At 30.8% G+C, this 15,759-nt stretch overlaps 1 protein-coding gene across 2 annotated transcripts in view; it reads left to right on the forward strand.

Annotated features, from left to right (window-relative positions):
• The window catches only part of LOC132714238 (calcineurin subunit B type 1), a 27,333-nt gene extending 11,969 nt beyond the window's left edge, over positions 1 to 15,364 (forward strand). Inside the window, exons 4-6 of one of the 2 annotated variants that reach the window (XM_060697044.1) lie at positions 1,439 to 1,498; positions 10,598 to 10,782; positions 11,594 to 15,364. In XM_060697044.1, coding sequence (XP_060553027.1) covers positions 1,439 to 1,498; positions 10,598 to 10,782; positions 11,594 to 11,641 — 293 coding nt within the window. In that variant the 3' untranslated portion in view covers positions 11,642 to 15,364. Of the gene's footprint in view, positions 1 to 1,438; positions 1,499 to 1,579; positions 1,640 to 10,597; positions 10,783 to 11,593 lie in introns of both variants that reach the window. The other variant, XM_060697045.1, reaches the window with a different exon arrangement.
• Positions 15,365 to 15,759: the final 395 nt, after the last annotated feature.

Consider the following 15,759-nt stretch of genomic DNA (forward strand, 5'->3'; position numbering starts at 1 on the left):
GGACCATCACAGGGAGACATCAGATTGGGTAAAGACAATCAATGTGCCATGCCTCAAAATATACAGTAAATACTATTCCATACAGGGATAATTTTGTTATAAATAAACATAGTTATAAAGTTGTAGTTTTATTCTCTATGTATTTTACTGTAGAGTGATGGCAGGAGCATATTACCTCACTTGGCTGTCACAGTTATGTTGGAAGCAAATATCAATTTTCATTCCTCTATTCATTATTCATGATACTCTGTGAAAAGGTTTGAAATTGCATCCTTGTTCAGGCAATATCAATGCTGTATAATATCATGCTTCAACAACCAAATATTCTCTTACAGTTTGTTTTATGCAATTTGTTTAGTGAAAAAGATATAACAAAACCTCTGATAAATATATTGAAGGTGACTGGTTATCATAGAAAAATAGAAGGAAAATAGTCATTATAAACTAATGGGAATGTTTTGCCACAGTTTGTCAGCAGATCTCATTTTAAACTGCACTAATTAGAAAGTTTGAACTGTCTCAGTGTTTATTGATTTGATACATCAATGATAGGACAGATCATTTCCATGCTTCATGGATGGGTTTATATCATTTTTCATAGATTAAAGCATTAGTGTTACAAGAGCTAGTGTAATGGTGGCATATTTGTTTTGATACAGCTCACTTGGTCCTGTGTATGGGTTATACCTGATGTAAATCAGTAAATATTGATCCTAGTAACAAGAATTTTGCAATATTTCAGCCCAGACTATGGGGGAGTAATTCAATTGTTCCTCACAAAATCAATAGGAATATTATTTAGCTTCTAAGCCTCGTAATACAAGTAGTCTTGATAACAGGAAATTAAGCAAATAGCCCCGAACTTACAGCAATCTGTTGCCTGTTCTATAATATATTATATCTATTTTCCAATACCATACCATACAATACAATCGGCTATGGAACTGAACACTATTTCTATTGTAAAATTGTCACAATAAATTGTTGATGCAAGTGTGCAACTTTATAGGTCACCGTTTGTTAGATTTAATGATTTTCCCCCTTATCTATTCAAAGCAAAATGCCATATACATATGTAGGTAAGCTATGACTGATTTACTAGTAACTGACTATTTAAGAGATAAATTATATATATCAATCGGTTATTTCTTACTGTAGCAAACTAATGCAAACATTTGAATTTGATGTGTACTTACTTAATTAAACTGAAATGCATAAATTTAACAACAACCATGCTTTGAAATGGTGGTGTCATTTCATATACTGTCAGAGGTCAGTGTTTTTCATATCATTGTACATTTGTATTTTGATTTACCCAGGTAAACTCTTTAGCTGGTAATGATGAAATGTTTCGTATGTATGAAGTGTTCAAACATTCTACATGTATATTGGCCATTCATTTCAATGATATGTATATGCAAGTGTTTATGTATTTCAGAATTCATTGAAGGTGTGTCACAATTTAGTGTTAAAGGAGATAAGGAGAGCAAGTTGCGTTGTAAGTATTGGTGCTTATGTTGAGACCATGTTAAAGCATCTATATTCCTGTTGTTCAGTCATGTTACCTTCTTTATTGCAGAATTCATAGACGGTGTATCGCAATTTAGTGTTAAGTGTAACAAAGAGTCAAAACTTAGGTGTAAGTATGAAACACAAAGAGTGATTTAACATTTCTCGCTTGTACAAGCAGCAGCCAGTTAGTCTTTGTAAGAGACAGTCTTCTAACTGCTACATTTTGTCTGTCATATCATTTTGCTAGTTTAGTTTTAACTGCTAATTTTTATCTGCTTATTAATCAGTTACTCTTTTACATGTTTTTTATGTAAATAATTTTAAAATACCACAACAATTCTAAAATTACTCAATTTATAGTGCCTCCTTACACCCTTTCAACAGTAAAATTAATCAAGAAAAATGCTGTAAGCACATAAAAGTGCATAGATATAAGTGAATAAATTATCTCCTGCTAAGGTTGGGCTAGCATAAATATTGGAAGCAAATGCCCCAAAACAAGTTAATGACAAAAAGAAAGAGAGATAGAGTATATGACAAAAAGAAAGAGAGATAAAGTATATGACAAAAAGAAAGAGAGATAATGTATATGACAAAAAGAAAGAGAGATAAAGTATATGACAAAAAGAAAGAGAGATAGAGTATATGACAAAAAGAAAGAGAGATAGAGTATATGACAAAAAGAAAGAGAGATAGAGTATATGACAAAGAAATAGAGATAAAGTATATGACAAAAAGAAAAAGAGATAGAGTATTAAATGACAAAATGAAAGAGAGATACAGTATATGACAAAAAAAAAGAGAGATAGAGTACATGACAAAAAGAAAGAGAGATAAAGTATATCAGAAAGAGAGATAGAGTTTATGACAAAAAGAAAGAGAGATAGAGTAAATGTCAAAAAAAGAAAGAGAGATAGAGTAAATGTCAAAAAAAGAAAGAGAGAGTAAATGTCAAAAAAAAGATAGAGAGATAGAATATATCACAATGAATTGAATATAATTAATAGTTACCTGATATTGGTACAGCATCCATAAAAACTAAATTGATTGACTACCAAATGATTATTTATGTAACCATCAAAGATTTGTGCTTTTAAAACTGAAACTAAAAATAAATATCAAATTAAACATTTTTTCATATGGAGATTTTACTCTTTTTTTTTCAGAAATATCAAAATAATTGAAAAATAGTGCATCTATCAAGTGTATTAAAGTCATTTGATTAGTGATGGATGTTAAGAGCAATTCATTAATATGCTTTACTTAAGGCTGCTTTAACCAAGAAAACAATAAGCTAGTCCGTTTACTAACCTTCAAAAAATATATGTGGCTCTCATGTTATTAACCCGAAAAAATGAAAATTGTTCAATTATTAACAGAATTGAAAATTTACATGCAAGAGCATTTGTTGGAAAAAAAAAAACTGTAAATTATTTAAAATGACCAAACAAGCTTGATTGGAATGATCTATGATGCAGTTAGTTTAAGAGTATGCAGCTTTAGCTTCTGTTGAAAATGATTTTGAGACTTGCACATATATGACAGACAGATTTCAGCAAGGGAGACAACTGGGCTAGAAGCTGTGTTACAAGTGATGAAAACAATGTATCTTTTTTACTCAGGACTAGTCTTTACAGTGTAGCATGCATTTACTTTTACACATCATTACGGTATGAATTACACAAGTAAATCAGGTTCTAACTGGTTATAGATTATCTTGGTAATACTATATACTAACTAGATTAGTTATAATATATGATAATCCATTCATCCCCAAACTTTTATGCTTCCTTATTTTCATTCTAATACTGTGTTACATACAGTTAATGTAAGATTGTTATTTTCATAATTATTATGCCCCCACTTTGAAAAAGTGGTTTCAAAGTGGGGGTATATTGCTTTGCACTTGTCGGTCCGTTGGTCCGTAGACCAAATGGTTTCCGAGTGATAACTAAAGAACCCTTAGGCCTAGGAACTTCAAACTTGGAATAGTGATTGGTCATGACAAGTAGATGACCCTTATTGATTTTGGGGTCAAGGGGTTAAAGGTCAAGGTCACATTGACCTTGTAAGCAAAAACGGTTTCCGATCAATAACTAAAGAACCCTTAGGCCTAGGAACTTCAAACTTAGCATGGTGATTAGTCATGATCAGTAGATGACCCCTATTGATTTTGGGGTCAAGGGGTCAAAGGTCAAGGTCACATTGACCTCTTAGGTAAAAACGGTTTCCGATCAATAACTAAAGAACGCTTAGGCCTAGGAACTTCAAACTTGGTATGGTCATTGGTCATGACCAGCAGATGACCCCTATTGATTTTGGGGTTAAAGGGTCAAAGGTCAAGGTCACATTGACCTTGTAGGTAAAAACGGTTTCCGATCAATAACTAAAGAACCTTTAGGCCTAGGAACTTCAAACTTGGTATGGTGATTGGTCATGACAAGTAGATGACCCCTATTGATTTTGGGGTCAAAGGTCAAGATCACATTGACCTTGTAAGCAAAAACTGTTTCCGATCAATAACTAAAGAACCCTGAGGCCTAGGAACTTCAAACTTGATATGGTGATTGGTTATGACCAGCAGATGACCCCTATTGATTTTGGGGTCAAGGGGTCAAAGGTCAAGGTCACATTGACTTAGTAGGTAAAAACGGTTTCTGATCAATAACTACAGAACCTTAAGGCCTAGGAACTTCAAACTTGGTATGGTGATTGGTCATGACAAGTAGATGACCCCTATTGATTTTGAGGTCAAAGGTCAAGATCACATTGACCTTGTAAGCAAAAACTGTTTCCGATCAATAACTAAAGAACCCTTAGGCCTAGGAACATTAAACTAGGTATGGTGTTTGGTCATGACCAGCAGATGACCCCTATTGATTTTGGGGTTAAGGGGTCAAAGGTCAAGGTCACATTGACCTTGTAGGTAAAAATGGTTTCCAATCAATAACTTAAGAACCCTTAGGCCTAGGAACTTCAAACTTAGCATGGTGATTGGTCATGACCAGCAGATGACCCCTATTGATTTTGGGTCAAGGGGTCAAAGGTCAAGGTCACATTGACCTTGTAGGTAAAAACGGTTTCTGATTAATAACTTAAGAACGCTTAGGCCTAGAAACTTCAAACTTGGTATGATGGTTGGTCATGACCAGCAGATGACCCCTATTGATTTTTGGGTCAAGGGGTCAAAGGTCAAGGTCACATTGACCTTGTAGGTAAAAACGGTTTCCGATCAATAACTAAAGAACGCTTAGGCCTAGAAACTTCAAACTTGGTATGATGATTGGTCATTGCGAGCAGATGACCCCTATTGATTTTGGGGTCAAGGGGTCCAAGGTCAAGGTCACACTGACCTTGTAGGTAAAAACAGTTTCCGATCAATAACTAAAGAACACTTAGGCCTAGGAACTTCAAACTTTGTATGATGATTGGTCATGTTCAGCAGATGACCCCTATTGATTTTGGGGTCAAGGGGTCAATGTCATATTGACCTTGTACTTAATGAAGGTTCCTGACCAATAACTCAACAACTCAAGTTGCCTTGGTTGATATTTTGATTTTAAACTAAAAATGCTTTTGGTATACACATTTGAAGGTCTTATGTAATATAACAACTTGGCTGTCATTAATGAGGCCTACATTATTCATGAAATTTATGCATATATTATTTGGTAAGATTTGTAATAACTTAAATTGCTGCACACAACCTATGGGGTCACAATAATTATTACCTTGTGACTAGTCATGACCAGTAGATACTAGATAACCCTTACTAATTTATTGTTCACTGGGTCAGAAGTCATGCATAATAACCTGATCACATGACTTATTGGCTGCCGATAGGGGGCATACATGTTTTACAAACATATCTTGTTGAGAATAAAGTTTTAACCATTATTATTAATATAAGTCATTGGTTGTTTTATGTCTAGAGTACTTGTCAGTATTGAAACTTTAATGAAGAAATTTTCTTGAAAGATTTGTGTGTACCTTCAAAAGTTATTTAGTAACTTATGTGATTAAACATAAACAATAAACCACTGAACATTTTACTTCAATCGAAGGTTTCCAAAAATGTTTGGCAAAGGACATGCTACTAAAAATAAAATCAATGTGATTACATTGCTTACTATAAATGTTCTTTGTAAACTTGGTACCTGGTTACTAGATATTTAAAGTATGTATTAAAAGACGAACAGATGTTTCTAGGGATGAATGGATTCTCATATTTTAACATTATAAGTGCACATCTCTTCCAAAACTATTATACTTATAAGAATTGCTGGTATCTTGGTGGGTAATAAAATCAGCTTGAATGTAATTCATACTTCACTGACCATTTATATTTACAAACATTTGCATACAAACTTTGTAGATTTTTTTACATTATCACATTTTTGTATTTTTGATAATCCAGAGAACATGTTATCAACAAATGTTAGGGTTGCATATTGTTAATACATAGATTATTTTGTTTATGGAAAGCAAAGTATATTTCTATGATGCACATAATATAATATACTGTCTATGCATGATTCTGTAATTTTCAGAATACCAACCTTTATCCCTAATGATTCCCCTGTCCCATTAACATGTTGGTAGTTTTAATCATTTACTAAATTTATCACCCATGAACTACTAAATATTGTTTTACGACATAACCATGATAATATAAAAGGTTACACCATCAGTATATATATATACATGGTGTCAATGTGTCATTCCTCCTTAGTAATTTAAAGAAACCTGATATTATTGTGTCTGTGTAGTTCTAGAGTTATTAAATATTCAATGCTTTATATTCAACTTTTCAAGATAATTATAGAAGTTACAAAACCAAACGAAAGACAAAATTTTGATCTGATCAGCCAAAAATACATGCTAAGAACTTGACTATCAAATTGCAGAATATTTATCTGATACACTAAAGTAAGAAATAGCCTTGGAAAAGGTATCTCGCCTGCATTTTATTGTGATGACAATATTTCCATTGTTTGGGAAAAGTTAATGTATAGGATGAGGTTCTTCCAACTGGCAGCTAGAAAATAATCTAAGGGTTTTCCAGGGGTCCCACTGTTTGCTGATAACATGTCCAATGCTTTTTTAACCCTTTTATCCTCCAAATTTTTATCACAAGATGCAGTGTGCTGTGAATTAATACATTAAAATCAGTTTTGTTAGTTTTATTCTATTTTATGTATTTTACTGAAGAGATTTTCTTGTTTGTGTATTTTTTTTATAAAGAAAGCAAATGTGTGTATGTGTGTGTATGATTTTATATTAACAGCTTCTGTTAATTCTTGTAGTTTTAGAAATCATTTCTCTTTAACATATGTTACAGGGTATCATAAAACAATTGCTGAGAACATAAATTATACAAATATGCAAAAATTTAACAGTCTTGAGTATCAGTCTCTGACTATATTTAATGAAATATTTTATGTTTAATTGATATTTTTTTTTACTAGTTCAATTAACAATGAGAAACAGAAGTTGAGTTATGATTCCCTGTATAAATTATCTTCTCATCGGATTTTATTTAGTATTGATTTTAATATTTACTGCTAGTTTGATAGAATGATTTTAATTGCAGGAACTGAACAGTTTTTACACCAAGAAGTGATTACTTTTCTCTCATTGCTGTTTAATTATACCCCTCAACATCAGTACTGGGGTGGGGGATTTATTGGAAGCACTGCGTTTTGTCTGTCTGTCCATTCCCACTGTGTCTGCTCTGTATACCCTTAGAAGACTTATCTTCAAACTTTGCTGAAATGTTTACCTAAACAAGACGATGTGCAGAACCCATTCCACCCCTGTGACAGCTATGAATTCTTTTTCCCTTAAAGGATTACCTCAGTTTTGACTCCAATGTTTACCTGTACATATTTCAATGTGCCGCTTTGTAGCTGGGTGATCATTGTCAGATTTGAAAGTCAAATGTCTGCTCTACTTTATAAACTCTTTACCCTTGAAGTATTATTCAAATGTTCACATTAACAAGGTAATTTTCAGAACCTATGCACTCAAGGTTCAATAGCAAACAAGTTTGTGTATGTTTTATAAATCCAAGACCCCTTGAAGGATATTTTCCAAACCACATCAACAAAGTGATGTGCTGAACTGTATCATTGTCAGATGATCAAGGTCAAATATAAGACAATTTTATGTAAGCCCTATAATTTCTATGCTCTTTGAAGGGCTTAAGTCAAAGGTCCTCCTTCACATTTATGATTATAACTTAAATAAAATTCTCTTTCATGGAGATGGTAGGGGTTTTCATTACTCCTATGACTAGTTAAAATTTGTGTCAATTTTGAACAGAGTACACTTCCTAGTGAAAGTTATATCACATTTTGGTGGCTTGAAATTCATCATATGAATTTATATGAATTTATGTTTTATTGACTGAGATCTAAAATGATAAAATTATGTCTGTTTAAAGTTATGTTTATGTTGAATTTCCCAATAGCTCCAGTTATATATGATGAATATTGTATAATGTTAGCTTAAAGCCTGGCTCTCAGGGGAATTGGCAATTGCAAAATAAATATATAATTGATCTTAGTTGATGTAATATAAGAACTTTAGTATACGAGGGATGATCCAAAATAATATAAACTTTACTGTTGCTTAGATACAGGTGGTGAAATAAACCATAAATTGAAATTAATTGGAACCATAAAATATTAAAATAAGATAGAACAATAATATTTCATATAAAAATTGCAAGCATGCCTTGTAATTCTATAACTATAGTAATCTGTTTGCGGCACACTACCATTTTGTGACACCTGTTAGGTTATCCAGTGGACAGGAAACATTTTTTTTAAAAGGAAAATTGTTTTTCTAATGGCCTGGGCAGCCAAAGACAGGTAGGTCACGTTAAAAACTTAAAAAAGACAAATTATGACGCCATCAAGATAAAGTGAAATTAATTTGAAAAAAAGCTATGGACAGGTAGTTGTCTGGTACACATGTCACCAATCAAGTTAACAGTGTCTAAAATAAAAATGATATGTTATTTTGGATCATCCCTCGTAATAGCATTTCCCTTGTATGTTGCTCAAATTTATAAACAATCCCTTTAACTACTAACTTGAAGTTCCATGTTTGTAGTATAAGTGCATTTCCCAGATTTAACAGGGCAAAGGTCAAGTTTTTATGTAGTTGCTGTACCAACAGCATTCAGTCATTTATATTTTGATATTACATAGTTTTGACTAAATCTTGAAAAAGAACTTAGTAAAATATTGTCTGTTAAACTGAAGACATATTGCTGTTAATTATATAGCATTTACTCACAAAATCACAAAAATTATTGTAATGTTCACAGTAAAGTTAAGGAAGTAAAAGTTTCCATTGATTTCACAATTAGTCCACTTTGTATGAACTTGTATACATAGTGGAAATGTATTTTTGTGATATGGTTATAGGTACTGTCATAGTGATGACTTTCTTAAAAGGTTTCTTGAACATTCCTACATTAATGATTAAATAAGTTTTATCCTAAAAAAGAACATCTTGGAGCATCCTTTTTATTGACCTTATTTCCTAGTAAGCTGGAACAATCAACATGATGATTGACTTTGTCACTTGTAGGTTGATGCATTTTGGCTTTTGTGTTAAATGTCATAAAAAGACAAGTGTTCAGGCATGTTATAAATTGATATTTATGCCTATAAATTTGAATGTAAAGTATACAAAAATTGTACATACTGGTTGGTCTGTATTTTCCATAATAGACTGGTTACAAACTGGTTATTTCGGTGTTTCCATATTATACTGGTTGGCTAGTATTTTCCATATTAGACTGGTTACATACCAGTTGGTCAATATTTTCCATATTACACTGGTTACATACTGGTTGGTCAGTATTTTCAGTAAAAGACTGGTTACAGACTGGTTAATCAGTCTTTTCCTTGATAGACTGCTTAATCATACTTGTCTTTTTATGATAGTTTTGAATATTTAATTTGTATTTTTAAAAGCATCTTTCTGTCATATTTACAACGTGAAATGAGATTAAGCATTCTTTTAAAACTTTTTTTAAAGATACATTATAAATTGTATTAATTGATTTTGTAATTTGTTAATGTTATTATTCAATTTGTAAAATATTTGACAGCTGCAAGATGTAAGTTTTATTGTTAAATTTTGTTTGTTTAAACATTTCAAATGATTTGTAATTTTTTTTACAATTTTTTTTATGAAAAGAGACATTTACATTTTGGATACTTTATGTTTGTTTGAATGTTAACTGTTTTGTTTTTTAGATTGAAATGTTATAAAAGAAATTGTTTTTTGATAAAGACACTTTAGTCTTCTTAATTATCAGAATAAGTTTCTTATTTCTTTATTTATATGTTTATAACTGACATCTTTTCTTTTAAAAGTTAAATCTTATTGATGAATAAATTACATTTGACATTTAATGTCATGATGCCAAATGCCAGGGTTTATACAAACCTAGTGTTAATATGGACTTGACTAATGAAATATAGTTAGTATAGTACAAGAGGATCTTGTTAAAACAAGATAAATTTTGTTACAACAAAGGTATGAAAACATGCTTGAAAATAGTTTACCATTAGTGTAAGACATTATAAAGACTTGTCTACATCAAGTATTAAATTAGACCAGTCTTTAACATCCATGTAGCCTGACCAGGTCATATACAGGTGGCTACTCCATTTCAGTATTTTGACTCTGAACTCCCCTTTTAATAAAATGGAAATGTGTAAAGTCAAAATATTGGAATTTCATTACCAAAATGATTAAAAAGCTGCAATTAGATTTCGTGATTTTAATTATGCATAAGAAAATATTTCACAAATCTTTTTATTTCATGATAAAATAAACTGTAACTGTATAAAACTCTATAAATCATTGTTTACAACTTTTGATTGACATTTTTCAAGTATTTTCTTAGGAATATGCCATTTACAACATTAGTCTTTCTTGAGTCTAATGAGCATAGGTCATAGTTTACCTTTGATGAAAACATAATGTCAAGACATACACGTATATATCATGAGGAAAAATTGGAATGATTTACAATAGAAGTTAATGTTGTATTTTACAGTTGCATTTAAGATATATGACATGGATAAAGATGGGTACATATCAAATGGTGAGCTGTACCAAGTATTAAAAATGATGGTAGGCAGTAACTTGAAGGATCATCAACTCCAGCAGATAGTGGACAAAACAATAATACATGCAGATAGTGATGGTGATGGAAAAATCTCATTCGAAGAATTTTGTGCAGTAAGATTATTCTATTAATGCTGGTGATATCTTAAATATTAATGGATGAAAGTCAGAGGTTATTTTTACCAAGATTAACTGAGAGTGATGTCATTCAGCTTTTTGCTTGACCTTTTAAGGAAAATAGGCCTATCCTAATCTGGGCATCACTTAACACTTTGGTTAATGTTTATGTACAAATTCTGGTCCAACATCATATGTGAACCTATAAAAAATCCTGGTTAAAAGTTTGCATGTAAATCAAAAATCAAAACTACTAAAGATATTCACTTGAATTTAAATACATGTCTTCATGACCATAACTGAAGGTCTCTTTGTAAGGCCCACAATTCTTGACATGGATTTTTGATTGTGAACTTGCAAAATTCTTGGTATGTAACATGGATCATACTAAAGGTTATGGGTGTCTTTGTGACCATAATTGGATGTCATTATCTAAGCCACATGAGTCTGATGTAGTTAAAGGCTTTTGCTTTTGCTGATCAAGCGCTGAGAATAGTCAAACTTGTTGTCCTACTGACAGCTTTTGTTGTGTAACAGAGATGAAGTTTACCAGTGTAAACACTTGCCTTTCTACCTTTTCTTTAAACAACATTTACTATCACTTTATGAGTATCATCATAATTTCATGAAAATTTTCCTATGATCCTATTGAAAGTTACACTCATGCAGAAAAGTCATTAATATAATCTTGTGATAAAAAACCTTGTTATGCCCACTAGAAGAAAAGATATATATTGTTTTGCAAATGTTGATCCGAAAATTTAGATATTCATTTGTAGAAATATGAATTTGAATTTTTCTATTTCAGGTTGTAGGAGGAATGGATGTCCATAAAAAGATGGTTGTAGAAATATAGGGACAACAGACATTAGCAAATTCCATTTTAGGCATTTCATATACTTTGTTCTTTCAATTTTTATACATAAAAGTAATATGAGTGGCCATAATAAGAAATGGTTATTGTGGTATTTTGGTATTAGACAAGAAAAAATTCCATTTTGTTCATTTTATACATTACATAAACTGTGTTTCCATGACAACTTCACATAAAGCAGCCAATCAGGATTATAGTGGAAGATTTTTGAGCTTTCACTTGGACTATTTTATATATTAACAGAAAAAGAAATTGAAAAGTACAGGAAAAGAAAGGAAGATTTGAATCAGAATTTACTTGTATGTTTAAGAAGAGAACTCGATAGAACAGCTGTGCTCACTCAGTAATGGTAGAATGTAAACTGAACAATTTGTTGAACGAAAAAATTTGTCCATGTAATCTGTTTAATTATTTCTGTTAAGTATTTCAATTTTTAATCAATGCTGACAAGATTATTTTGGTATTAGATACTGTGAACAAAACACATTTATTAGGAAGTGATGGGAGTATAAACATACTTTACAGAACAAACTGTTGGGAGGTTCTTACTCTATATTTTACTCATGTAGCTGGATATCTAGTTAACTATTTGCCTGGTATGTCTAATAAAGCTTTAATATACAGATACCAATAAACAAGTTTATGATCATTTGAATGTTTTTGGTATGATGTGCTGGTATACTGAGACTAACATGAACATAGAATTTATAAGTCTGGTAGAAGATTATAGAATAAATAGAAAAATTCTTTAATTTAATGATAAGTCAAATTATTAATAGTGTTATGCATCTAGGTGTAACTAAGAATAGAAATTAATAACTGTATAGGGGGGGATTGATTTGTGATGTTTATTTTCACTATATTCATATTTCTTGGAGAATCTGGTCGTCGAACTTAACAGTTTGCTGGATTTTTTTTCTCACTAAATCAGGCTAAAGTAAATGACTTTTGATCATTCAATGTGTTTCTAACTTGTTTTCAAAATTATTTATATAAAAAACTTAATAATTTACTAGTTATCATGAAAATCAATAAACTGTATTTATAACCTGTATTATTCAGAATGTGATGATTCAGTATTGGCAGCCTTTCAAACAAGCATACCAATTTTACCAATTTCAACTTAGCAAAAATGATTTTCCACATTTAAGAAATATATGCGGATAAATGAACCTGTGAATCAGGCCACAGGATAGAAAGAACCAGCAAATTTAAAGCCCTATACTGTAATTACAGTTAAGTTAAATTCTTTAAAAAATAAATGATGAATAATTGTTATTATATGCAATATTGATCAGAAAGTATAATTATTAACAGTATAGTAACTGGTATCACTTGATAAATTTTTTTTAAAAGCATTAAATCTCATTATGTATACATTAATTCATGAAATAGAAAAGTAGTTCTGTATATTTTCCAATATACCTTGCACTTTTATAATTTTTTTATCAAGGATATGTCGTGGATTTAAGGAAATACAATTATTTGATTTTCAGCTTGGTCTGATAATTATAAAGCTAGTTTTGAGTCTTATTATTTAATTTGAGTCTCAATTATTTAAATTTTATTTTCTCTATATTTAAACACATGTATGGATATTAAGCTCAGTATATAGACCTGTTTAAATGTCATCCTATAATCTAGAATGTTAATTTCATCTGGTTACTTCAAATGCACTATTATTGTAATATATTCCATGATTTATTGATTCTAGAATTTTATAAATTTTGTAAATATTGTACTTTTTCTTAGAGAAAATCTAGCATTTTTTAAAAATAAATTGAGCCGCGTCACGACAAAACCAACATAGTGCGTTTGCTACCAGCATGGATCCAGACCAGCCTGCGCATCCGCGCAGTCTGATCAGGATCCATGCTGTTCGCTTACCAACTCTATTACCAAGTAGAGAAACTGATAGCGAACAGCATGGATCCTGATCAGACTGCAGGGATGCACAGGCTGGTATGGATCCATGCTGGTCGCAAACGCACTATGTTGGTTTTGTCGAGACACAACTCAATTATCTCCTATATTTACCCTTTTATTGTTTGCTGAAAGTAAGGTGTATGTATATCAGTTGATCATTATTTATAACACACATTTATGAATCATGCACAGCACAATAATGTTGACACTTTAAAGTTCACTTATGTAAGGCTTTATTAATATATTTAAATTTGTATTTAACTATTTGTTTTTTCTAATCAGAAAGTGAAAAAATGTTACTTACTGTACATGTGATGACTAAGCACTAAAATGCCCAATTCAAGATAAGCTTACATATAAAATTAGTTTCAGCTTTGAAGTATCCTATAAGTCAGGAAGACTTTTTGAACATTCTGACCTTGTGCAACAGTGACATAAAATATATAGAAAAACTGTTCATTTGACAAATTCTTTGTTGAATGATACACAATTAAGAAGATATATCATTTTAAAAGTTTATCTCGTTAAGTATATCATGCTATTATAATTAGAATAGAATGGAAGGAAATTGTTAACATAATAATATTGTTATTCTAGGATGTCTTAAGTTCTGTGACAAGGATTTATTTTAACGTTGCTAAATAAGATATATAAGTTCACAAAATGTATATGTACAGGTTCCTTATAACAAAGGTATCTTATGAACATACAAGAGTTATATTTATATGATTATTGTCATTTACATTTCTTTAGAAATAGAACACAATTTATTTTATTGCAGAACAGGCAAAACATTTATCAATAATTATCTAATTATCTCCCTTTGTAGAAATTGTTGAATTTTACCTTATCTATGTTAGATATTCTTTCTAACTTATAATATTGGTAATTCTTCATTTGAACAACATGTTAATCATATAAGAGCATAAAATTTTTCAGGAACAGGGACATTTATATTGTATCTGATAGACTACAGATTCTATAAATTTATTGAAAGGTTCTTCAGAAATATTTAAATAAATTGAGTGACATGGTTTTATTATTTTTCTACTTGATTGTTTACAAGCAATTATCATTTTACAAGCATCAATATGATAGTTTACATACTGGGTGTTAGAGTGTAAGCAAACCAACATTTGAATGTTTCTAAATATAAGTGATTTAATAAATTTCGCCTCATGAATTTTTACATATATATGTACATGTATTTATATACTTATATGTTTCCAAAGCTACTTAAATCATCATATATTAAATGTTACATTTTTATTGTTTATTTCATTTATGTCATGATTTTTCTATACTCTATTTTCTTATTTTCCAAAACTTTTAATTGTGACATAGTCTTAAAGAATCTCATTAAGTAGAATTATGTTGAGGGTGTGAGTATTTAGAGAGAACTGTCTGTACATATAGTATAGAAATAGAAGTCCTATTATAATACCTGGTTCGAAGGTTACAATGAAAATCTCAATAGCTTATTCTCAGGTCATAAGAATTTGATTGTTCAGAAACTGCCACAGAATGTACACTGCCCCATGAAAACCCCAAAATTTGAGACAGTACTCAGATAAACCACAAGGCTAGTATTGTTTAGTTCCATGAAGCAGAATCAACAATGGTTCAAATACATTTGAAAGTTTCATCCCCATTGAGATAAATTAAATTATAGAAGTAGGGAAGTTAGTGAGGGGCTCCTAGGTGCCTGTGATTGATTAAACTCCTGAAAAGTATTGGTCTTGCTTGATAAAACAAGTGACAAGTACAAGGAAATAAAAGCGACAGAAGTCTTTAATCACTCATGTCCTCTACATATTTCTTCATTACTCATACCAATCTTCTAAGATAATACTATATGATAACTGTTCAAGATAAAACGAGAAAACTAGAATTGATAGTGTACAGGATACAGAATCATGCTCAAGTGTTAATCACATATAAATAGCTAGGGCCATAAGCATAAAAAGTTTCTATGATAAAGATAAAAACTGATTATTTACAGAGAACCATGTACGGATTTTGTATTGTGACGAAAAACATCAAATATCTGTTCACATAATTTGTAAGTTAAACTTTAATCAAGAATGAAATAATGCTGAAATGTAAAGTTTGTCATATAAATGATTCAGGCAGTAATACATACAATGTTTCATGTTGCGAATGATGATAAACAT

The sequence above is a fragment of the Ruditapes philippinarum genome, unplaced genomic scaffold (genome assembly GCF_026571515.1).
Source record: "Ruditapes philippinarum isolate M1 unplaced genomic scaffold, ASM2657151v2 ctg35_1_1_1_1, whole genome shotgun sequence".
Taxonomy (NCBI): domain Eukaryota; kingdom Metazoa; phylum Mollusca; class Bivalvia; order Venerida; family Veneridae; genus Ruditapes; species Ruditapes philippinarum.